Source organism: Haemaphysalis longicornis, unplaced genomic scaffold (assembly GCF_048455015.1).
Source record: "Haemaphysalis longicornis isolate Haplotype H1 unplaced genomic scaffold, Haemaphysalis longicornis Haplotype H1 scaffold_4, whole genome shotgun sequence".
Classification (NCBI taxonomy): Eukaryota; Metazoa; Arthropoda; class Arachnida; order Ixodida; family Ixodidae; genus Haemaphysalis; species Haemaphysalis longicornis.
The window spans coordinates 117,421,099-117,444,004 of NW_027526361.1; the positions used below are offsets into that span (position 1 = coordinate 117,421,099).

The following is a 22,906-nucleotide window of genomic DNA, read 5'->3' on the forward strand; positions in this document are numbered from 1 at the left end:
AATATTCGTTCCCTGAAACAGTGCTCGCTCGACAAATGGGGTCACGTAAGACACCGTTGCTTGCGTCAATCGGCCAGTGTCGTCTGAGACAACCCCAAGCCCCGTAGTGCTGTGCTGCGAAACAAAGCATGCTGTGCGCAGTACGAACAGCAGAACGCATCAGTACTTCTATGTTTACATGTGCTTTCGTAACTTCCACTGTTTGTCCCATCATTCTTATTGCTTTGTAAAGAATGTGCCCTAAATTTAAGCGCAAATCGCTCGTTCGTCTAGTTTGTAAGTTCTACCTAATTTGCGTCTGCTTCTGCCAGCCTCCGCCAATCGCAGAGCTTAGCTCATGTGACGACATAGGTTCTGTTGCGGGAAATGAGCTGGTGGGTCGCATGACCATTCCCGTTTTTCCTAATTATGTAGCTTATTTGAGCGAAGTTTACGTTAAAAGTGGTGTCAGTATGATCCTAACGAGACAATCTTTTGATTGAACCAAACTTGTGTTTTCTCTTCATGGCTCCTTTAATTCGCCGCTCTACAGAACCACGTGACCCTTGCGCGGGAGGTTCAAACACTATTTGCAACAACATACTCGACTGCGGCTACGCGCTGCGATATAACAGCTGAGTAGCGCATGCCGCCGTGCTTTCGCTGATCATGCTATCACATCCTGAAAGGTAGCAGATATGCGACGTGACCGAGAAGACTGCAGTTCGCGCCGCGCACAAACAAACACGGTCGTAATTTCAAATTAGGGAGCATACTAATCGTCAGTAATGTTTTTCTTTGTTATGTTTCTCTTGAAAGCGATCATGTGACCCTCGACTGACTAGAGGGAGTTCGGACAAATGCAATGCGTTCGCTTCTTTGTAATTGAGAGGCTTGTACTGGCTTACTGTGATGCTGTTGCGCCAAAAAAATAACTGCCATTTTATTGCCAAACATAAAAATAAAATACGGCACGGCATTTGTATGCTCCATTATCTCTGACTTGAAAACAGTAAATAATATTGATTCTTTCTCTAGAGAACAATTTTGAACTGCACGTCATGGAAAACTCCGCCTGTAGCAGAATTCAGGGGAATTTCATGGAACCGAAAGCCACTGAAATTTTTCGGCCTACTTCACCGCTATTGTAACCGCCCCTTGCAAGCTGTTACATGCTTTGAAGCAGACTGAGGTTTCCAATGCGTTACGCATACGTTGCTGCAAACTGTTTTAAAGCAAAGCGTTTTACTTCTACCAGCGAACGGTTTCGTCGTGGCCTGCGCCGCAAGGAACTCCCCACCAGACTAAATGAACACTACTGGCACCGCCAGGCATCGAACCTGGGCCATATGAGAAGCGGAGAGAGGGCCTGTCGTCTTAGCGACTAAACTACTCCCACACGTAGAGGCGGGGAGACGGACGCTGGCTTCGAGTCAGCGGCTGGGGAGGAGAAGGGCGCTTTTAGATGCGACTGCATCTCTTTCACTCGCCTTGTCCCTCCATACGGCGTTGTTGTTGTCCGTCCACACCCCTCCTTCATTCTCCTCGCCGCGCGAGCTGCGCTCTCCGCCGCTCACCCCCTCTCCTCTCCGATAGCGAACACTCTCTCGCGAGGGGCATTGGATTGGATTCGATTGGCTTGGCTTGGCTTGGCTTAGATTGCATTGTATTGGATTGGATTTGGATTAGATTAAAGTGGATTGTGTTGGATTGTGTTGCGTCATAGCCGCGCCACGTTGCGTCATAGCCGCGGCAGGGGGTTCACGGCACGTTTCACGCGATGGGAGAATCAACCTAACGGAAACAACGGAACCCCCTATGCGTCGCATCTACACAGGGGTTCCCGCAAGGGGAGGTAGGAGACATTTTTTTGGAGGTGACACATGAAATGAGAGTGAGGGAGAGGCAGTGAGAGGGATGACGCAGTAGCCACACGTGCCACGCTCCTTCTTACCCTTCGAAATATGCTCCTCTCCGTTTTCTTTCCGCCGCCTACGCACGGCCGGGCTAGAGCGGCGGCGTCCGCAGCTCCAGCCCGGCCGTGGCCGACGCTACTTCGTTCGGGACGCCGCTCCCCGGAATCCCAGCTGACGGCTGGCAGAATCTCTGGTTTCACTCTTTGTAGAGCCACGGTGTGAATTCAAGTGACGTCGCATAGGCATGTGTTGTGGGTGTCGTTTACAGCTTTCTTTTCCAACCGCCTTCACTGCGTGGATTGGAGCCAATTCTTTTATTACAGCAGGTGTTCTCAGCCAGTCACTGAGAGGGTGTCGTCGCCTACAAGTTATCTTTTTGTGAAATAAAAGAAAACGGGCCTGCGATGTTATGTTTGTCGCATTTCGTCCAGGTTTTCAATGGTGGCTAAGAATTATGCACCTTCACTAGTGAGAAAGGAGGCGAACTGTAGAACTGGTGCCAGTAAACGTCACGAAAGAACAAAATTAAAAAACCACACCGAGCCAATTTATCACGTGACAAAAATTCAAGCCAAATAGACACAGCTTCCGGCAAATTGGAGGAGTTCAGAGAGAATTCACGGAGCCGAGAATAGGGCCCCTGCTGTCGGCGAAGCCTCAAGTGGCCGATAAGATAACGTCACAAAAATGCCTTAACCTGACACTGCCCGGACAGAAGCTGACTAATAGGGGCGATTTGAGGCCCCCAATCTAAAATATTGAATTCCGCCACACAAAATATGTGCAGAGCATGAAAGGGACTCTGCAACACTTTCAATAAACACTAACTCTTTCCTTCGTGACTGGAAGCATTGGAGAAGCTATGGTTGTCACCATCACAAAGCAGCATGACGCGATTGGCTCGTCGCAGCAGATACGCCTTCTGTTTCTCCTTTGAACCTGTCAGTTTCTTTTTAAAGTGGCTATCGAATGCGCTCATTGCTGCAACAGCCGGCCAATAGCCGCTACACCGCTGGAATGGCGTAATTCTAGAGGTAGAAGGACGCCAAGACAAGGAAAGAGAGAACAATATTTTGAGCAATTTTAACCAGATGGGCATAGAGCAGTTTTTGGCTGAGGTACTTTTAGACCCCTAATCTAAGTACTGGATGTCTTGGTTGGATGTGTCTTACAAGCATTTAATATTTAGAATAAAGTTTTCAAAAAGTGTTGCGGGGTCCCTTCAACTGCATGAATCCAGGGCTAAAAGGTGAGCGGCCTACCTAACAGTCCGCATGGGTGTTCCTTCTTATACGACGTTTCATTGCGAAAGCGGTATATAAGATGGTAGGGTGAAAATTTACCGTCGCTGCGAAGCGATGGCGAAGCCCCAAAACAAAAAAGCGGGTCCGTGGCCATACGTGACTACCAGCGGACCTAGTGAATGAGTTGTGTGGCCGAGACATTGAAACACGTTTTAGATACCTACTGGGAATTCAAGAGAAGTTTGCGAATGCTAATTATACATCGAGCGATTGAGGTAGTAGGCATGTTCGCAGCATAATTGTTAAGGACACCTCACAGCAGCACAGGATGTCCTGCAGGGAAGGCTAATAATTTTCATGCGAAGTTCCCAGCGCCCCCTAGCAAACATGCACGCTTTGCGCAATGCGTCCGTGCTACCAAATATTCCCGCCGTTGCCGTTTATCTGTTGTACTGTCGCCTTCAACGCCAGCGAAGCAATAAGTCATCACCGATAATAATCCTCGTCATCCAGCTAAAACTTATTACCGATCATCATTAACTCGTAACCGGGAAGATCGATGAGCAGGACATCGACCAACTCTGACCTGCGATTTCGGCAGCAGTGGTCCATCTTTGCCGAAGCAGCCAGCGTCAGTTAAACCTCTTAACCGCCTCCTACCAATCGAGTTCCCAGTATTCTCGGTGACCATTGCACATTTGCGCACAATCGACCCGCAGGAAGTGTGTTAAGTCACAGAAATTCGATACACGCCAAGCGGTCGTGTAGATGACAGCACCGGTGCATAGGAGCTGGGACGGTAGATCGGTAATGCATGCACTGTAAGAACAGCGACGCCTCGGTTTCCGAAAAGTTTACACCGTTCATCAATACAGGCATATGTCCCTAGATAACTTGCGGCGTCTACACGGAAAGGGACCAAAAAAAAATAAGGGCGGCAGAGCGCGTGCGGCGAATGATGACGTCATGTCGAGCTTCGTAGCGGTCGCGATGATTTCCTGCCACTGCGTCTTTTCTCGGCCAGCTGCTACTCCTCGCCATCTGACGGGCCTGTCGCACTGCGTCGCAGCGTACAATGGACTCTTGATGCTAGTGCAGGGCCGGGTCGTCAGCAAAAGAGGGTGCAATGGGATGGACGTCAACCAAAGTCTGATATTGGACGACAACAAAAGGAGCGAAAAAGCCCGTCGCTGCCGCAAAGGCATGCAAACATCACCAGTGAGACAGTGAGAAGGCAAAGCATGGCTGTCGAAGTGGGCGAAGGGCGTGCCATAAATGCCGCGCTGCGGGCTCCTAAAGCCGAAGTACGCTTGCACATTGGTACGAGCCTCGTGTTCACGAATGAGGCATTCCTAAAGATCCACTAAAGAATATTCTATATCATTTTCGCCGTGCTTGCGCAGATACTTCGCGCAGAGATACTTTCCCCGCAAATCAACCTCGTGGAGGTGGCATAGGGGTTGACGCTCTAAAACCGCTCGTGGGGTCGCCCTTACCGTCGAGTCCTGAGCAGACATTGCGGAGACGGCACCTCGTGCTGGAACTGGATGGGGTCCCAGTTGTATTCATTAGCCACTTTCTTGGGAGCCATGTCGTCGTTGCCGTTTGAGAAGGCAAACGGCCGAGCAGATGAAAATATTTCCTCGTGACTTACTTCTTTCTCTGCCCCCGTGATGACAATTACAATGTGGCCGGTAGTAGGGTACCTGGTGAGAAGGAATACGATCTCTCTAATGCCCCCATAAATGTTTAACTGGCCGAGGCCGTAATTGCGTGTTATGTTATTCAGAACATGACTAAATGCGAGCTAGAATTACCTGGCATACATAAGCATCGAGAGGCAGCCAATATTTCGATCGATGAGCCTCCCTCAATCGTTCATCGAAGCCGCAGACTGCGCCCAGTCTGACAATCTGCACCCAGTCAACGTCTCGGATTGATGAGGATATACGCAGACATGAAAGGGCTCCAGGACGCGATTTGGACAGCGAAATTCAATTTCGCTGCTCTCTGAAGTTTTACAACTTGCGTTGCATTCGCAAGCGAATAACGTTCTGCAACATCATCACCATACATATGCTTATATCAGGCGTTTGGCCAATAGTCAGACAGAAATTGACGGTGGTTGTCCAAATCGCGTCCTGGAAACTTTTGTTACCGGGTGTTCGTATAATCTGACATTGTGCACCAAGGCACCTGGATATTTGCTAGTTAACGCATAAGAAGACGAAGATCAGGGGTTAAACGTGTGCCTTCAGAACACTGAGCACTATTTAAACGCTGTATCAGGATTCAATTATGAATCGACCAATGTATTTTCGTTCCGACAAACTTTTGACCATTTTGAGAAATGAGGGTTACAATAAATTTTTGGCAGCTCATGGAGTAATTGGCGTCAAAGACTTTATATAGGCTCCAGAAGAATAATTTCCACGCTTGTGCATTGTTAATACTAGGTCGTCTAGCTTAATAGATAGAGTCTGCAGAAAGTTGATAGAGATCTTGATAGAGGTGTAGACAAGAACACTTAAATATACCATTGATAAAGGTTCATTGCCGAATAATTTCAGCAAAGTTACTGTAGATTATTGTATAACAGGTGAATAAATACATCAAAGAAGCGGTTGTTTTTGCGACACTTACGTATTACCGTGCATTTCTGAGTTCCAAGTATATCGGTTCAGCCACGTTAATTTTGTTCTCGGAAAACGAAATAAATTTTATGTTTTATGTTCACTGCAGGATATGGGTCTTCCTCATCAAAGCAATGCGCGCCCCGCCCCGTGTTAGTAATCTTCGCGTCGTCAATGCTGGGGTGGTGTCGACCGGTGTTTCCCTTAGCTGCAGCGAGCGCCTGTCTCTTTTCTCTTTGCTCGGCGTTAGGCAATTTAAAGCGAAGCTTTCCTTGCCTCACTGACGCCGACTGTACGCGAAAGCGCACTGCACGTAAGATAACTTTACACAAACGCAGCTCACATGATGATGTTTGGATTCCCAAAGGCACATCAAGTGCCTAAAAAAGAAAAAAAGAAAGCATTCCGGTGGTCGTTATAAAACCTCAGTCCCTCGCGTTATGAATCCGGTGTCTATCCGATTGCACTATTCCGACATAGGCGAAGCAGTTTGGATTCTGGTCTTCGATTCAGGTTTTATGGGGAAAGCTTGACGTTTTAACCATCTTCCTTATAAAATAGGGGCTTTAGTGTGTTTGCTCCTCTGAATCTAATTCCGAGGCGTCCATATGTGGGAGACTCTGCTTCACAGCTGCCGCAGAAGCAGACGCTTCAGGGTCCATCGAAGGGTAGACAGCACCGACAGCAGCGAGTCCCTGCGGAGTAAATGTATATGGCGTGGATGAGTCGGCATGTCGCCACGACTGTCAATCCCAGGACAGTGACACTATTCGCGTATACGTAAACGCGCTTTGATTCAGATTATGGACGTTTTACGCGCGAAAGCGACACCTGGGCTGTGACGCACGCCGTAATGGAGGGCTCCGAAATAGTTTCCACCACCCGGCTTCAAAGCGCCGAAGACTCGACAGGCGGACGTTTCAGATTTTAGCCTACATCTGGAAAACAAAAGTCAAGGCCGGGATTCAAGCCCCGATCCTTGGGCTCACAAACACAACACCTAGCCACTGAGTCACCACAGCAGGCCCGTGCTTCGATACCTAAGTAGTTAACAGGACACCATCGAGGTCCCAGTTGTTAGGGTTTTTCTTAACTTCTGCGTTGGTGATTGCTGGTCTCTAATGACAGCTTTCTCTACAACCCTTCTGCTACTGCAGATGCTCACGATGATGATGATGATTACTATGGTGCAGATGATGCATCCTCAGCCCCAATGCCGCGGCCTCATCCAAAGCGTTCGAAGAGGTCCTTCCGGGCCGGCGTAATGGACAAACCGTGCCGCATAGACGAACATTACGTGTGCCCCTTTTTCTCATCGTATTAGGAAAATCGTAGTTCTAATAAGCGTGCTGGTAGGCTGAACCGAATGAAAAGATATCAAACTGCCCTTATTTCAACATAATGCGTTCAGTTAACCTAAGGAAAGATGCAGCAGCAAATGATGCTGGTCTTTTGCGAAAAAAACTACCATCACAAGGGCTGGAACTCTGGACGTACGCATGAAAACAGACGACTCTACTTCTAGGCCACTGGGTTTTTTTTCTTCACTACTAGGCAACAGAGGCCGAACAGAGCTCGATATTAGCAGTTGCTCATAAGGATACAAAGATTATTCAAAAACAAACCAGTATATGGCAATTGGGTGAGGGGGGAAGGGGGGGTGTGCAACAGTTACAGTGAGTGCAGACCACCTGCGCGCTCGTGCTCTTTTTTGTGCTCCTACAACAGCGTGTACTGCAGTGAAGCACAGCTGAACGCCAGAGACAGGGGAGGGTAGCCGAAGCCGCGTATTCACCTTCACAGTTCTTTCTCGTTGTGTCGGATTTACAGCCGAGACGACGACACACGTAGAAAGCCGGTACAGTGTGGTAGCTGTCCGCGACAAGTAGATACAAAAAAGTTTCAGCGGGATGGCGGCGACGCAGACGGAGGTTAAGGTAGTAAGTGTCGTTTATGCTTAGTGGTGTCACGGCTAGTACGCGTAGAAGCGGATAACTCGCGGTTAGCTAAGCGGGTTACAGAACTGGAGGCAGCGCTGAGTAGCGAACGCGACGAACGCAGGGCCGTTGATAAAAAGTTCGAAGCAGCTGAGCGGGAGCTAGAAAGGATCGTCATTTCGGCGAAAAAAGACGAACTACTTGACCCATGCAGCAGAGCGGAGGCTTGCACCGAGGTGTCACACGGGGCGAAGGGTACGAAAAGCAACAACTACTCCCACGCCCTGAAAAATAAGCAAGTCAAACTATCGTCACTAAAAAAGGCTGAGTCAAACCAGTCGGAACGCATGGTGTCACGAAAGAGCAGGGCGGGGCTGATAGCGTGGTGATCATTGCGGGGGATTCGAGCATGACATGAGGAGGTGCAGCGCCGTTGTAATAGAAAGGGTAGAGGGGGATAAGCGTGTGAAGGTCAGGTGGTTGCCCGGTCAGTCGATGCAGATGATATTGGCAAAAGCGAACGGGCAGCTGGCCTTTTCCACTAAACCTAGAAACCTTGTGGAAATTGCCGCGGGGATTCACGATGTTCTCAAGGTGGAGGAGGGAAAACTTGGCCAGGAGATAGCGAAGCGGATAAACGACCTCCGGGCGATGGCCCCAAAATCTGTTGGTTGCTGTCTGCACCGTGCTGGAGGTGACAAAGCAGGGCGTGCACACCGAACGGGCATTACTGGCTGCTAACAGTGAGATTGTGGGGCGCGGCCGGGAACTTGGGTTTGAAGGGATAGACGTAAACAGTGTACTGGGCAGTATTAGACATGGGCAAGCTTTTCAGTGGGACGGGATTTACTTCAGCCCCAGGCTAGGAAACAAGGTGCGGTGGCGCTTAGGGGGTAGAGCGGTAGCTTTTTTAGGGGGCCCCGCGCAGCTAAGGAAGGCAAACTAGGAGACAAAGGAGAAGCAAGAGACACATGCACACTCAACGCTGGGAGGCAGCCAGGCCTAGAGCTAACCAGAGAACCTATAGACATTACTGCGAACGTTGACAGAGGCGATTTAAGTTGATACATTAGAGCGAACAATTTTGTAAAAGTCAAAAATAGATCCCGTAAGCGGACAAAAAACAAATTCAATAAATATTTATTCAGCTACATAAATATGCAGGGAGGCAGAAAGCCTAAGTGGGTGGAAATTTTTTTGCATAACTGGTTCTGCAAAATAATTCTAATAAACTGGTTCTAAATTCTAATAAATTAAAAACCGACTTGAACGGGCAAAAAACCGTGTAAGCCTTAGCCGAGACTCACCTCCGAGACCTTCGGCGTTCTTCGATGGGAACCTGAGGTGCCATTTTGACGAATGCTGAAGTGCAGAGGGAACAGGCTATTCATTTGAGTATGTCTTTGGATCATTTGTGACTAAAGACGTAGACAGCAAAAAAAAAAAAACAGAAACTTTCTTTTAACGTTGCAAATTGCCTTCTTATCGGCAGCGGAAAGCGAGCTGAAATATAAGCTCAGTGCTCAAGTAGTATAAGAAATGATCCAGATGAATAAAGGTTCGCGATTCATCTCTCTGGATTCCGTTGCCAATAGCGCAGAACCCTGTGATTGCGCTTCATACATGCTTCATTCGGCGACGCCTCTAGTTTCAACGTGTCTGCACGATATAGAACTAAACATAAAAATACAACACAAAACATTCCGCGCAAGCATTTATCAGGACACGAGGAGCACTTGCGCCAAAGCCGGTGCAATCGTCACATTATGCCACCAATGCGCCTTCAGGATTAAAGCATATTAAAAGAATGCTACAAAGGCGTCACTCGGCGGTGCTTCAGTGACCGTCCTAACACCGCTTCAGGAAGCGAGAAAATCAGCGTGCCTGCGCGTAGAAAAGCACGCGCATGCGCGCCGCGCCGCTCTCGGCAAGAGGCGCCAGGACTCCAAAGTGCGCATCGGTGGCTTTTGCCCCGCGGTCGCCTGGTCCGGAATATTACGTCCGCGCCTATACCTATACAGGAAACTCGTGGACATGCAGTGGCCAAGGAAGACTAGAAGGCTAACAATGAAATACAGAAAAAAAAAACAGTGGGGAATCAAAGACAGCCAAGGTAACCAAGAAATAAGCAAGGCATAAGGAAACATTGATTTATTGATTGATTGTAGGGATTAACGCGCCGACGCAACGCAGGAGATGAGGCGCGCCACAGTGGAGGGCTCCGGATTAATTTTGACCACCTGGGGATCTTTAACGTGCGCCGAAATCTCGAACACACGGGCGTTTTTGCTTTTCGCCTCCATCTGAAAAGCAGCCGCCGCGGCCGGGAATCGAATCCGCGACCTCGTGCTCAGCAGCGCAACGCCTTAGCCACTGAGCCACCGCGGCGGGTGGCATAAGGAAACAAATAAATGAAGAGAAACAATGGAAGCTAAAACACCGTTAGAGACGTACAGGGCAGAGAAATTGGATATCAGAAAGGAAACTTTTGCTATAATTCCAAGGGTGGTGCTTTGCTTTTTGAGGCTAGAGCAAGCTACTAGCCTATATGTAACCAAAAGAGAAGTAAGCCAGAGAGGAATAAATAAATGGAGAGAAAAAAAATGGAAGCTAAAACATCGTTACACATGAACAGGGCAGGAAAATCGGACATCAGAAAGAACGATTTCTTCCTTAATCCTAATGGCGGTGTTTTGATTTGGAGGTTAGAGCGAGTTGCTTGAGAACAAAGAGCTTCGTGGGAAAATATACACAAAATGATGCGGGATGCGTGGTCTGCGGAAAAAAACCCGAAATTAGTAGCACATAGTGTAAAATGTTAGCGTATCCATCCAAATCTCCATGATGGAATGATTCCTCTTCTAGAAGTCCTAGGATTTAAGTCCTAGGATTTAAGGGTAGCACAGCGAGAGTTAACTTCAAGGCTGTCGAGGCGACTAAAAGAAGATTAGGATGCCGGTGGACGAAAAGTAGAGAGGGGAATATTGCCGAGGAAAGAAACCACCTGTAACCGAAAAAAAGTATTTTCGGCCTGCCCAAACGGGGAGACCTCCGATGAGTGTACGGTAGCGAAGCTTCCCAGGCTCATTTTCAAGTCCTCGGCAGTTCCACTCGAGCACGCACTTGTGGTTCGCTTGCATCACTGTAACGATGAAAGGTAGGTCAGCAAAGCGGACGAGAGCTGTTGCCCTAGCTGCGCCTCAAAATGGATGAGCTCAACCGGGGATAGCTTGCCAGCTGGTTAAGGACGCAAGTAGGACAGGCGTAGCAGGAGCAGAGGACCAAGTGTAAATGCTTGCTATTCCGGTTCGTCGGTGTAGCACTGGGAATGAACATTCGGGCAAGGATGTTGTCTATGTCGCCACCTGTTACCACCAGACTCAGGTGAAATTAAAACAGCGGCGCAATGAATTGCAGGAGGTAGTGGGCATATTAGTGCGCCTACCTCAAACTGGTATCATATCGGTGTCGCTTTACAAGAGTTCCGTCGTGTTGCGTCTCGTTTGAATTTAAAATCTTCTTCGCGCGCACCCGCGGAGCGCAGTGCTTGTAGGTGGAGATTTCAACACGTCGCATCCGGCTTGGGGATACCCCTACTCAAGCGCACGAGTAGGTCTCGTGTTGGACCCGTTTACCGACGCACACTTTGTGCTTCTTAACCCGGTCGATGCTCCAACTCGTCGAGGAGACCACCCGTGGAGTCCTTCATGCTCCCCTGACCTTTGGTGGTGGCTTGGAGCGCAGCCTGTGTCTTGGGACCGGGAGCCCGACTGCTGGGGAGTGATCATCATCCCATTCGAATCGGCTTGGCTCCCGTTGTAAAACGTCCGCATGGCCGCTGGTGCTGTGTCACAGACTGAGACTTGTTTCGGGGAAGTCTCAGCCCCTCAGTTTATGAAGACACATCTGATCCCCTGCATGTGCCACATGCCGCCTTTCCGAATGCGATGAGGCTCCTTGGGTAAAAGAAAACAAGAGAAAATATTGGTGCAAAATTAAGATTGTGATGGCTTCGCGTTGACGATAGCCAGGGAAACGTAAAGTAGGTGTCCCTGCCTGAGTGATATGTGGAGTGTGCGACACTACCTAATCGTTTTCGACCCGATGTGCCGGCGTGAGGAAAGATGTAGATTTATTGAAAACAGGTTAGATTATTATTAGAAATATTAGAATTAATATTATTAGAATTAGAATTAGAATTATTGGAATTATTATTGGTTAGATTTATTGAAAACACAGCAGACGTGGGCAAAAACTATCTCTCGTAAAATTGTGGCCCCGTAAAGAATATTTCCAACTGGCCTTAGTTGCCAGAGTATTCTCACAGTGGGCGCTTCCCTCATTTAAAATTGCGCCTGATGTAATGAGGCGAAACTTCTAATACCATCAGCGCTCTCGGCAGCTAAGTGATGTAAAAGAGTGAAAGCAAATATACTGAATGATGGAATTCAGTCTAATCAATGTTGGCCTCTTCTATTTCTACCGAAACTACCCTGTGGCAGCACTAGCATTTCATGTGAATTTCCGCCACGCCGTTGCAGATTGTGGCAACAGCGACGTCGTCTGCGCGTTGCGCAGCCTCACAAATGCCTGCGAGGCGAACATTACGACTAACATTAATGACGCAGTGCATCCTGGGGCACTGAGTCCGGAATGGCTCTTTCAGTCAGATTATTTTCGTTACATATTTTCTAATAAACACTTCCGTGCATGCTTTGGGATGTCCTCACTTACAGATACCGGACGTCTCAAAGAAGTATTTGTTAAGCAACTACTTACTTGATTCCATGTCGTTTACTCTTCCCCTCATGTGGTCAAATGCGATCGACGCTTCGCTATGAGAGAAAATATTGACGGCGTTCGAATCAAAACTATATAGTGTCAACTTTATTGAATCTAACCGCCAACTCCAACGTTTCTTCGAGATACGTTCACTTATTTTTATCTTTAAGATTTTTCCTCGACAGGAAAACGCGATTTCAAATTGTGACTCTCCGCGTCTAAGCGGGCCGGTGTTTCACCATTTTTTTTCAAGGTTAAGAGCTTGCTCGCACAGGGTGGTGGTGGGGAATATTCTTGCTTGTTCCGCGATTTTCGTAATTCCAACGCCTGGGCGCTTGGGAATTTCCTGCAACAAAGATACATAGGTTGTGAATTTTACATTTGAAAATAAGTGAGGTTCGTCACCAACAAATATTGCTGATGTTGAGGTAAACCTCTTAATTAAAAAATAACTCTGAGTGACAAAGAACCTGAAGCATTTTTTTTTTTTTCAGATATACTTTCACCCTATTTTTCGTGACAACCCATGCGAACTTAAATGGAATGACAAAATGCGCTTCGGGTTCATTTTCGCGGAGTTTGCCATCCGCAAATGGGTATTCCTTGCTTTGAGCTGAGCACCTTGTCCCTTTCTGGCGGAAATTACAGCTTTGAACCTACACCAATTTATTACGACTGAATATACTCTGCCCAGGCCATTCTGAAACGAAATGTAGACATTGTGAAAGCCTCGCAAGCATGGCCCACATTGACATTAAGATTGGTACTTGGACCATGGCCCTCTCCCTCCGCTCAGCGCAAAATCTTGTCCGCGCTATTCGAATTCCTCCAGGACATTGGTGTGTCCACGAAATTGTAGTCGTTCCTCCATCTCAAGAACCTTTGAACTCAATACCCTGAAGAAGGATCATATTTTATTTTTTTTTTCTCTACTACTACTCTCCTTTTCTTCACTACACCTACCACCTTTTTCCCTCTCCTCCTTTCCCCGCAGAGTAGCATGCCGGCGAACTGATATCGGCAAACCTCTCTGCATTTTCCTCTTTAATAAAGAGTTTCTCTCTCTCTCTCTCTCTCTCTCTCTCTCTCTCTCTCTCTCTCTCTCTCTCTCTGTGCCCACACATATCAGACAGCACGCACGAATAGATAATGGGGATTCACTGATACGCCGCTCATATTTAGGAGCTAAACGGACGATCATAAATCAAGCTCAGGCAGCCGCGTGCAGGTCCAACAGACACTACCCCACTCCTAAAACACGGTCAAAAGGGCCTATGAAGTATACTGAATAAAAGTGTCTCCATCCATGCATTCGTTCCTTTGTCAAGTTCGAACTCGCGTTTTGCGTGTCGTACCTCAGTAATAATAAAATCCCAATTTTTATTGTTCTCAATGCACTAGCTTTGAAAGCAGTATAAAGCGTGGCAAAAAGATACCTGCAGCTTGGGTTTACTGGGCTTAGACGCTGCTTGAACCGGACATTAGGCTGCCTGATGCCAAGCCTTGGCCAGTGGCAACGTTGGCTTGGTTTTTCACCAGCTCCTTTAAACTCTGCAGCTTTTTAATCATTCCGTCGTAGTCGATTGTACACTTGTGACCGACGGGATCCTGAGAACGGATGAAAGAAAGATTGTATTAGTTTTCATGAAAACTGTTTATAGTTTTATTATGTGTATTCATTTTGTTGCCCTTTGCCCATAATGCCCGTTTGTGTACTTCGCTTCTGCGTAGTATCGCTGCTCATATTCTAATCTGCAAGCTGGAAAATATCATGGAAAGAAAACAAAGAATCCCCCTCTCACTACCGTGACAGAGAAAAATGAAAGTCAGTGCCGGCTGGAAAATATAGACTTGCAAATGTTCCTTTCCGCGAAAATATAACTGCCGGTATGTTCGTATCTATGAGTTAGTAGCTGATTGGCCTAGTCGGTACTTCATTCGTCGTACACAGGGGCGGCGAAAAGACCAGACACAATTGAGTTTGTGTTTCACCTTGTTCCCTCTCACCACAGCCACCACTGTTGCGGTGGCCATCCGAGCGCAGTCACTTGTGCTGCCACGTTGCCTTGCTCCGTCCGCTATCGACGCGGTGCAGAGCAGAGCGGTGAAGTTCTCGATCCGACGAAAAGTTGAGGCAACATTTATATACAGTATGTACAAAGGCAACAACAGCGTTACATGGCTCGCACAAATGCGACAGCACGTCTCCACTCGTTGCCTCCGAAAAGTGCCGCGCTCGCTGCTGCTTCCGGGTGTGTTTTATACAAACCACTAGCGGTTGCAAAGGACTCCCCTTTGCAACCGCTAGTGGTTTGAATCGCTCCCAATCAGGACTCTCGCTGGCCGAAGTTTGAATCCGACGAATGGACGCGAAGCGATTGCGTCAGCCAAAGCCGCCGCCTCCAGGCATGTAGCTGCGTATCTGCCGCGGGCCGCTCGTCCGAGGCATGATTCGGCCCAGCCGTTGATAAGGGAAAAGCGACTCTGCGGCGCCTGCAAAAGTTGTGGCACGTCTACCACGGGCGGTTTGGCCGAGGCGCGAATCGGCCGCGCTGTCGGCGCGTCGCCCGGTGTAGCGAATTTGGGCTGGGCGCTCTGGCACAACAGTTCGTACTCGTTCCGGAGCTCCTGTTTATCTCCCGCAGGCAACCCCACCGCGCAGTACAGGCGCCGTCGGGTGGAGAGAGAGAGAAAGAGAGAGAACTTTAATACATTTTTTCTGTGATCGTTGTTGTGAGGGTGGCGCCTAGCAACACCCCGCGATGTGCATGCGAACGCCTACTACTGGGGACTTCAATGGCCCACACCGAACATGGGGGTACAGCAACGACAGCAATTGACGTAATCTGCTTTATGCGCTAAGAGAAGTAGGATACGCAATCCACAATGACACACAGGGAATTACTAGACCGGGCAACTGTGTAGAACGGAACCCGAACCCAGACCTTACTATGGCTACATCAAGGACACGTTAGTTGGACCCATACCCAAGAACACATGAAGCGAACACGCAATTATCGCCCTTTCGATCCACATCAAAAAAAAGAAGATTAAAATGAAAAAAAAATCAATGAATGGGACAAGTGTAGAAACTAAAGAGAAGGGCAGAGACTCCCCATCTTGACGCTTGGACGAATGACATTCTCAATACAAAAATAAAGCATGGCAAGACCTACACAAACCAATAAGGATGACCTTTTGTAGACAACGACCTCGCTCATTTCTGGGAGGCGAGAAACGCGCTTATCAAACGGTGAAAAAAATGCGAAACCAATAAGTGCAAGGTCAAAGCAAGTATTTCTCAGATACACTCAGTAGCCAGCAATCACAGATGGCATGCGAAAAACTTCAGGGAACCCTACGAACAAGTAAGACATGGCGCATCTTAAAAGGCCTCATCGATCCAGAATCCACCAAGACCTTGACTAGAACCAAAATGCAAATGTTAATTGATGGGCACGAAAGTCCCAAGGAAATGGTGAAAGACCTACAAATCTTCCCCTCTTCGATCCAATCTGACAACCGCAACTACACGGGATTCAACAGCGAACATCTTGATAAGGACTTCACCATGGCCGGACTTTTAAAAAGTTGAGGTGACATCTACGTATGGGTCTTAAGATGTAAGGCGCGATAGCGTTACTTCGACTCCCAGGAAGCATTTTCGAACTTAGTTACTGTATTTATGATCTATGCTTCACGAACACTGAAGGCCAGCGAGGACAGAGAGACTAGCAGCGAAGGGTAATCGCTGCTGCTCGCTGCGGCTGCCGTGGCCCAAGAGAGACGAAGTCCCTCTGCGCTTCTGTTGCTTTAAGATGTAAGCGTTGCGCCTGCAGGTTGGGCCAGCGGGTTGATTGTTGGTCAACTTGAGCGAGAAGGTGTCAGTGTCAGTGTTTCAAAGTGCTTATTGTCTGATGCTTAAGTTTTTACATTTTGCGAAGAGAGGGAGAGTGAGTGACTGAGTGAGTGAGAGAGAGAGAGAGAGAGAGAGAGAGAGAGAGAGTGAGAGTGAGAGAGAGTGAGAGTGAGAGAGAGAGAGAGAGAGAGAGAGAGAGAGAGAGAGAGAGAGAGAGAGAGAGAGAGAGAGAGAGAGAGAGAGAGAGAGAGAGAGAGAGAGAGAGAGAGAGAGAGAGAGAGAGAGAGAGAGAGAGAGAGAGAGAGACTTTATTTTGCAACTGGGATTTAGGGGCGAGGGATGGCCGAAGCTCATACGGCTTCGGCGACCGCAAGGGCCCGTGCGATTAGAGTTTCCTAAACCGCCAGGTCCGAGCTCCCCAAGGCCTGTTCCCAGTGGTGGGGCGTGGGGTAGGAGGGAAATGGGTCGTGCGGACACTCACCCAGCGAATGAAAGTGGGTATCACGTTGGTGGCAAAGAAGGCAGTGGGGTGTTGGAAACTTGTGCGGGTGCGTGTGTGTGAGCATGGTTGTGTGGGGGAAGCAGTGAGTTTGTTGGATGCGCCACATGTTGGCGGCAGCGTGCCTTAGCGACGGGTGCGGTGGGGGATAGTGCCTGCGGAGGAGTCGGTAGTACTGGGCGACTTCTCGATATGTTAGAAGTGCATACTGAGAAGCCGTCGGGGCACTGTTGTTAGGAGATAAAGAGGGGTCTGCTCGGGTGGTCAGTGCTCGAGCTTGATGGTGGGCCGCCTCATTACCGCCTATGCCGGTGTGGGCCAAGGTCCGCGGTGTGGGCCGAGGTACGTATTTTAGGGTGATTTTTAACTTGGCCGCGCAGAGCCCTTCGTCGTTTGACAAACGGACACAGAACCACGGGAATGTTGTAACGTAGTTTGAAAATTCATGTGATTAGACCCTTCGGTTTTACTTTAGCTCGTTTCTTCTCATAATCAACGCTTTCCGTGAGTTCGGAGAGACTGGAGTTAATCATGTGCCCCGGTTTTGGTTAGATGACCTGATGCTGGTGCCGGCATCAGTCCCGTTGAGAACACTCCGGGGTGGCCCAGTGGGTAAGGTGTAGCGCTGCTGAGCCCAAGGTCGTAGGTTCGATTCGCCGCCCCTGCTGCCATCTTTCTTATAAAAGAAGAAAACTGAAACGCCTGTGTGTTGACACTTCGGGGCACGTTGAAGATCACCAGCTCGTAGACATTTTCGGGAAACGTCCGCTACGGCGTGCCTCGTAGCCCAGAGGAAGGTTCGGCTTATGAATTCCCGGAATACTATTTTTATCTTCCGGTGGAAAGACGCTTTGACGTTGCGGCGTCAGTTGCGGGCATGGCTGGTGGCCGTGTCTGTCGAGTATGCTACCACCGACTTGGCGTTCAACAAACTTCACTGCGTAGGCCCGGCACCTAAAGTACTTACGTGTGCTTTCTTTCGTCTCCGCCGTAGTATTACTGTCCTCATTTCCACACTTCAGTTGCCCCGATTCAGGCCAGCCCTCGAATCTTGCTGCTTGAGTCGTCGCTTCCGGTTGGCAGCGATGGCGTATTTCCGCGGACACTTGATGAGCACGGCTGATAGCGGACGGTTAGCAGCCACCGGGAAATTGAAAAATGGGCCTAATAACGCTATCCCGTTAAGAAATTAAAGCCGTTCCACTCAACGTAAAAGCTGACGGAAGCGCAGAGCAGTGATTCGCCATAATGGGCTGTAGTGCCGTTATACGCTCACTGCTACCACCCATCACACTATTCTCCCTGCCTCACTCCTCTATTGGTGAATTCAACGGAGGTTTGTCCAATGCAATGCAAATTAGCCGCCTTCTCAGTGCTCGCATACCCCCAACCTGGATAAACCCGAGCGGGAGCTATGTTCTTTTTGTGCTTGCTTTCTTCTCACACGTGCTGGCACCTCAGTGCGCAGTTCGGAACACGTCGTTTTTGGCGGCCTCTTTTTTCGCTTAATATAGTAAAAACCAACATACCGGGCCTTCCTAAATAAATGTACGTGGGGGATGCCGGTTATATGCACAGATTTTTCCTTAAACGCACCTGTAGTTTTCGTTGCGCTAAACAACGGGGAGATGTATGACAAGCGCCAGCAGTTCAGGAGTTTTGATCGGTTATGACTATATAAACCGCTTGTTTTTCGACGCTTCTGTGTTGCGCCGTTACGGTTACGTTGTGGGACTCTACTTAGGTACGTTATCTCGCTGCGTCTACTTAAAATGGCAGTCACGTGAAATCAAACAGCGTGACAGCGAACGAGCTACGACGGCTTAAGGCAAGCCCCTAAAGTGCTCTGCACTTAAAATTCCCAAGTGAACGCGAGCGTCCCACTCGTGAAGAGCGCCGGGCGTCGACCAGCTCTACCTTCGAGAACACTCTGCCCGACGTTCTTGGCGTGATCTCTCGCATGCTCTTCTACTCGCCAGTACACATGTGTTCGGGCGTGAAGTGGGGAGCACTGACGCCCAGTTCGCGCTACAAACGCGAACAGGTTCCCGCGGGTTGTAGCACGTGCTGACGCGCTCCGCTTTAGGAGAGATGTGAAAGCCCGCGGACAAAACGTTCCGGACCTGCCAGTCATGGAGAACGTTCCGCGGCATGTTCGGAAATCCAGCTCCTTAGCCTCCGACATAAGTGTGGTAGCGTGGTGTGACGAGCGGCCAGCCGCTGTTGCAGCCGTGAAGGAGTCCAGAAGCCGTAGGCTAACGTAACTTTTTACTTCATAGGGAGAGGTGAGCCGAAGCCAATGCCCCGACGGGCGAGGTAACAGTACAGGACTCGAGCAGAGCGACAGCATGGATTCGCTGCTCAAACAGGAATGGGTTACAGCGCTTGGGCGGCTTCTATTTATAGCCAAAAGCCGTAACGGTCAAAACGCCAACAAGCGGCAACACGCCACGAACGTCACAGACACACACAACACTCTTTCCAGAGTTCGTGAGCAGACGATAGCGTCAGCACACGTTGAGTCCGAGAGAGGGGAGGAGAACATGAATCACTGACAAGGAGGGACCTGTTTCAAAGGCGCACGCAGTGGCTTCGCCGCACAGCCGAGGAGTGATGCGGAAAAGTACGGCCGCGGGCCGATTCGTAACAGGGAGTCACTCGGTACAGACATTTAGGATTCATTTCTGAGGTGTATGACGAGTGTGGTTCGAGAAAGATAAGGTGGTGATTGGTAATCGTAGAGATGTCGCGAAGCGTTAACGCGCAATGAACGTGTTACCGCGTACTTTTCTCGAATAGGCTAAAGTGGAACGTGAAGGATTCCTTGCTGCGCGGTACTCTACCGTGGCTTTGAAAGAAAAACAGATACGGGTACATCCACAGTTGCTATACATCTCCACTGGTTATCTACATTCGCATGGCGTAATTGCGTTGAACTTTTTTAATTATGCCGTTATCAATCAACATGGCCGCTTACTTGTTGAACAGTGTCACTGCCGACACAAAATACTGTTGATTCTAAGAATTAGCAATTCAATTTAGGCTGTAAGCTGGGAGATGGAACGCTACTAACCTTCACACAGGAACCGTCCAGATGCCGCAGGGACCTAGCAATATTCTCGTAGCTGTCGTAGTACTGAAGGAAGAGTTTGAAGACAACCTCCCTGCATGTTGAAAAGATTCACTGGTATGAGGCCACCAAAAGAATGTTGCAGAAGGCATATAAGTTTGGTCTCAAGATTGACGGCACGGTAGTGTTAGTCCGTCGTCGAAGGAGCATTTCACAACGCCACTGCTGCATTGAGGACATACTCTATTTGTACTCGACGTGTGCGTAGGGAGCGAGACAAGCCACAACAGTTTAAAAGGAGCAGCATATTGAAGAAGCAGGCCATGTACGCTTATGTCGTCATGACATGGGCGCAAAGGCGTGCGGCTCGGCGTGTTGAATGGGTTAGGCGAGAAGGCGAAAGTGTCAGTGCTTCACGGTATTTATTTTGTAACGTGGCCGTGCCACTCAGCGCCTTGGCTTTTCGCTGATGTTTGGCCCAGAGTCACCATCCATCGTTAGCCAAAGAGCTTGCGGCGACAACCGGGTCGCCGAAATTCTTGAAGTAATCAGCATGTTCAAGTAAAAGACGCTTACTGTGGTGATTTTAAAATAGGACACATTTTAATTCATCGCTTATGGTAATGTAGGCTTTCTTCCAGTTTTGATAGCTTAGCGTTCGTGTTCGTACCTCACCTTTTTTTAGCTCAACTAGGTAATGTTGGGGCTGGCGCTAGTTCAGGTAATGACGCTTTTCCGAGTACGTTTGATAAGCACGGCTACTGCCCACTAAGAACCGCTCAATGGGTCTAATAACGCTTTCGGGTTAAAAAAAAAAGGCTACAGAGCGTGCTTGAGACCTACCTCAAAGCTGGTGGAAGATTGCAGGTTTCGTTCAAGCAGGACTCAACCGTGCCGCACACTGCTACGCGGATTGTTTCGTGTTGTACGAGGGCCTTGTAATTGCTCGTTGCTCCAAACAAACTGACAAAAACCTGAAATGGAAGAGTTCCGCGCTGCGCTGTAATGAGCGAGTCTGTGGCGCAGCCAAACTTCCGCATTGCGTACTAAGCGCGCTTCACTGAACTATCTCCATCAAAGAGTACACCAATTGGTTATCGGAAGACCCACTTCAACGGAAACAATATCTTTCCACCACTCTAACGCTGGCGCAAGCAATTGTAAACTGAGAGAAATATCGATTCATTTTCTACTTTCTCGTGTTTTTTTTTTTTTTTGCAATCTTCTGTTCTAAAACCACGAGCACTTTTCTAACTTTTCGTTCTGAGCTTCCGAGCTTTAGTTGGTCAAAAAGAACTCAAATGAAAAAAAAAAAAAACACTAAAAAAATTGGCTCCAATCCACGCTCTGAAGGTGGTGGGAAAGCAGAGCTTTAAAGGACACCCACAACAAGTGCCCATGCCACGTCACTTGAATTCACATACGTGGGTATACAAAGAGTGAAACCAGAGATTCTGCCAGCCGTTACCTGGAATTCTTCGGGGCGGCGTCTCGAACGCAGCAGCGTCAGCCACAGCCGGGCTAGAGCGGCGGACGCCGCCGCTGTAGCCCGGCCGTGGCTACAGCGGCGGCGTCCGCCGCTCTAGCCCGGCCGGGCGTTGGCAGGAATAAAACGGAGGGGAGCGTCTTTCGAAAGGTGAGGCAGTGTAGCATCGCCATCCTGATGTACTAGCTTGGGGCTACACCACCGCGCGACAGAAGCGCAGACACCGAAACAATTCGGCGTATGAGCTTAGTGATTCCCATTTATACCGATTGAAACTAGTTAGTTTAGTAAGTTTGAGAATTGCGGAAAAGCTTAGGGAACTTTTATACTCGATATCTAGCAGAATCAGTTGCTCCTTTCGCCTTTAGTAATACCTTTTAAAACACAACCTAATTGGTATTCACAAATTTAGAAAACGGAGTCCCGTTAGTGGCAAGCAGTGCGCAAAAGGCAGCGTTTCTCTCGCGGCCAGATGTCTGTACGTGGTCTCTATATTTTGTTTTCCCGCCCTGTAAACCAATCCTTTACGTATCTTTGCCGTACGACCACTTAATTCCGTCGGGTTCGGGTTACCCGGGCGGTGCTGTCGAACAAGTTAATCAAGCAGTGCGAAGGAAGCCCGCAACGGACGCGAAGCTACGCCTAGCCAGGACCAAAACAACTGTCGCTAAAGCAGATGACAAAACCGATGGAAGGGTCCTGCCCACGCACTCACCTGGGTGAGCGCGGGGAGCGCTGGGTAACAGCGCCCCTTCGCCGCGCCATTTACACTGTGCTTCGTGAGTGAAAAGCGCGCTCTCTCTCCCTAGCCGCGTTTGGAGTTTTTTGTCCCGCACGCCACGAAAGAACCGTTGGCAGGTAGAGGTAGAAAGCTTTGCTTTAAAAAGTCAAACCTTTAGGAACATATGCTCGCTGTCCAATGGATTTTCAATCATGAGTGACTGGATAGACACCAGCACACTTCCAATGCTCTGGGCGGAACTCCAGGCCGGGCCACCCCAGTTGCTGAAAAAGAGTAAAAAATATGGCTTCAGTAGAAATTCATCTTAGGGGCGAATTTCTCAGTTTTCTCCGTTTCGTGCGCATTTGATTCAAAAGCGTCCGTTTTGAGCGAGCCCTGATTGGCTAAAAGCGAACAGCTGGATGTGGCGCAACGCGAGCACGGCAGAGCTTTTGCGTTCAACCGCGGCTTCACGGAGCGGCCGATTTAGAGCAGACAATTTTAGCAGTTCAAGCATGAATGTGGCGGTTGTTGCATTGTTTGTTGGCTCGCCGCGCGCAACAGGCGGGCAAGAAAAAAGCGCTCACCCATTCGAAATGCTTGCAGAAGCATTCCGCCAGAATTTCCGTCCCACGAACCGAAATGTGCGGTGGCTGTGACCAAGTGATCTGCGCCCATCGTTTGTTTGCTACCGGTGGATTTCAGACAGCAATCCGTGGCAAAGAAAGGGTATCGCCGTCGCAGTCCTTCGTGGACAAGGGCATACACGCAGCCGCCGAG

At 48.9% G+C, this 22,906-nt stretch overlaps 2 protein-coding genes across 2 annotated transcripts in view; both read right to left on the reverse strand.

The window, feature by feature from the left end:
- LOC144179956 (ubiquitin-conjugating enzyme E2 Z-like) overlaps positions 1–4,730 on the reverse strand; it is a 34,114-nt gene extending 29,384 nt beyond the window's left edge. The window contains exon 1 of the mRNA XM_077708370.1: positions 4,636–4,730. Within this exon, the coding sequence (XP_077564496.1) occupies positions 4,636–4,730 (95 nt within the window). The remainder of the gene's footprint in view (positions 1–4,635) is intronic.
- A 3,467-nt stretch (positions 4,731–8,197) lies between these two features.
- LOC144179957 (ubiquitin-conjugating enzyme E2 Z-like) overlaps positions 8,198–22,906 on the reverse strand; it is a 40,892-nt gene continuing 26,183 nt past the window's right edge. Inside the window, exons 4-8 of the mRNA XM_077708371.1 lie at positions 22,299–22,410; positions 20,763–20,893; positions 19,923–20,013; positions 9,017–9,071; positions 8,198–8,256 (exon numbers count right to left, since the gene is read on the reverse strand). Coding sequence (XP_077564497.1) covers positions 8,198–8,256; positions 9,017–9,071; positions 19,923–20,013; positions 20,763–20,893; positions 22,299–22,410 — 448 coding nt within the window. The remainder of the gene's footprint in view (positions 8,257–9,016; positions 9,072–19,922; positions 20,014–20,762; positions 20,894–22,298; positions 22,411–22,906) is intronic.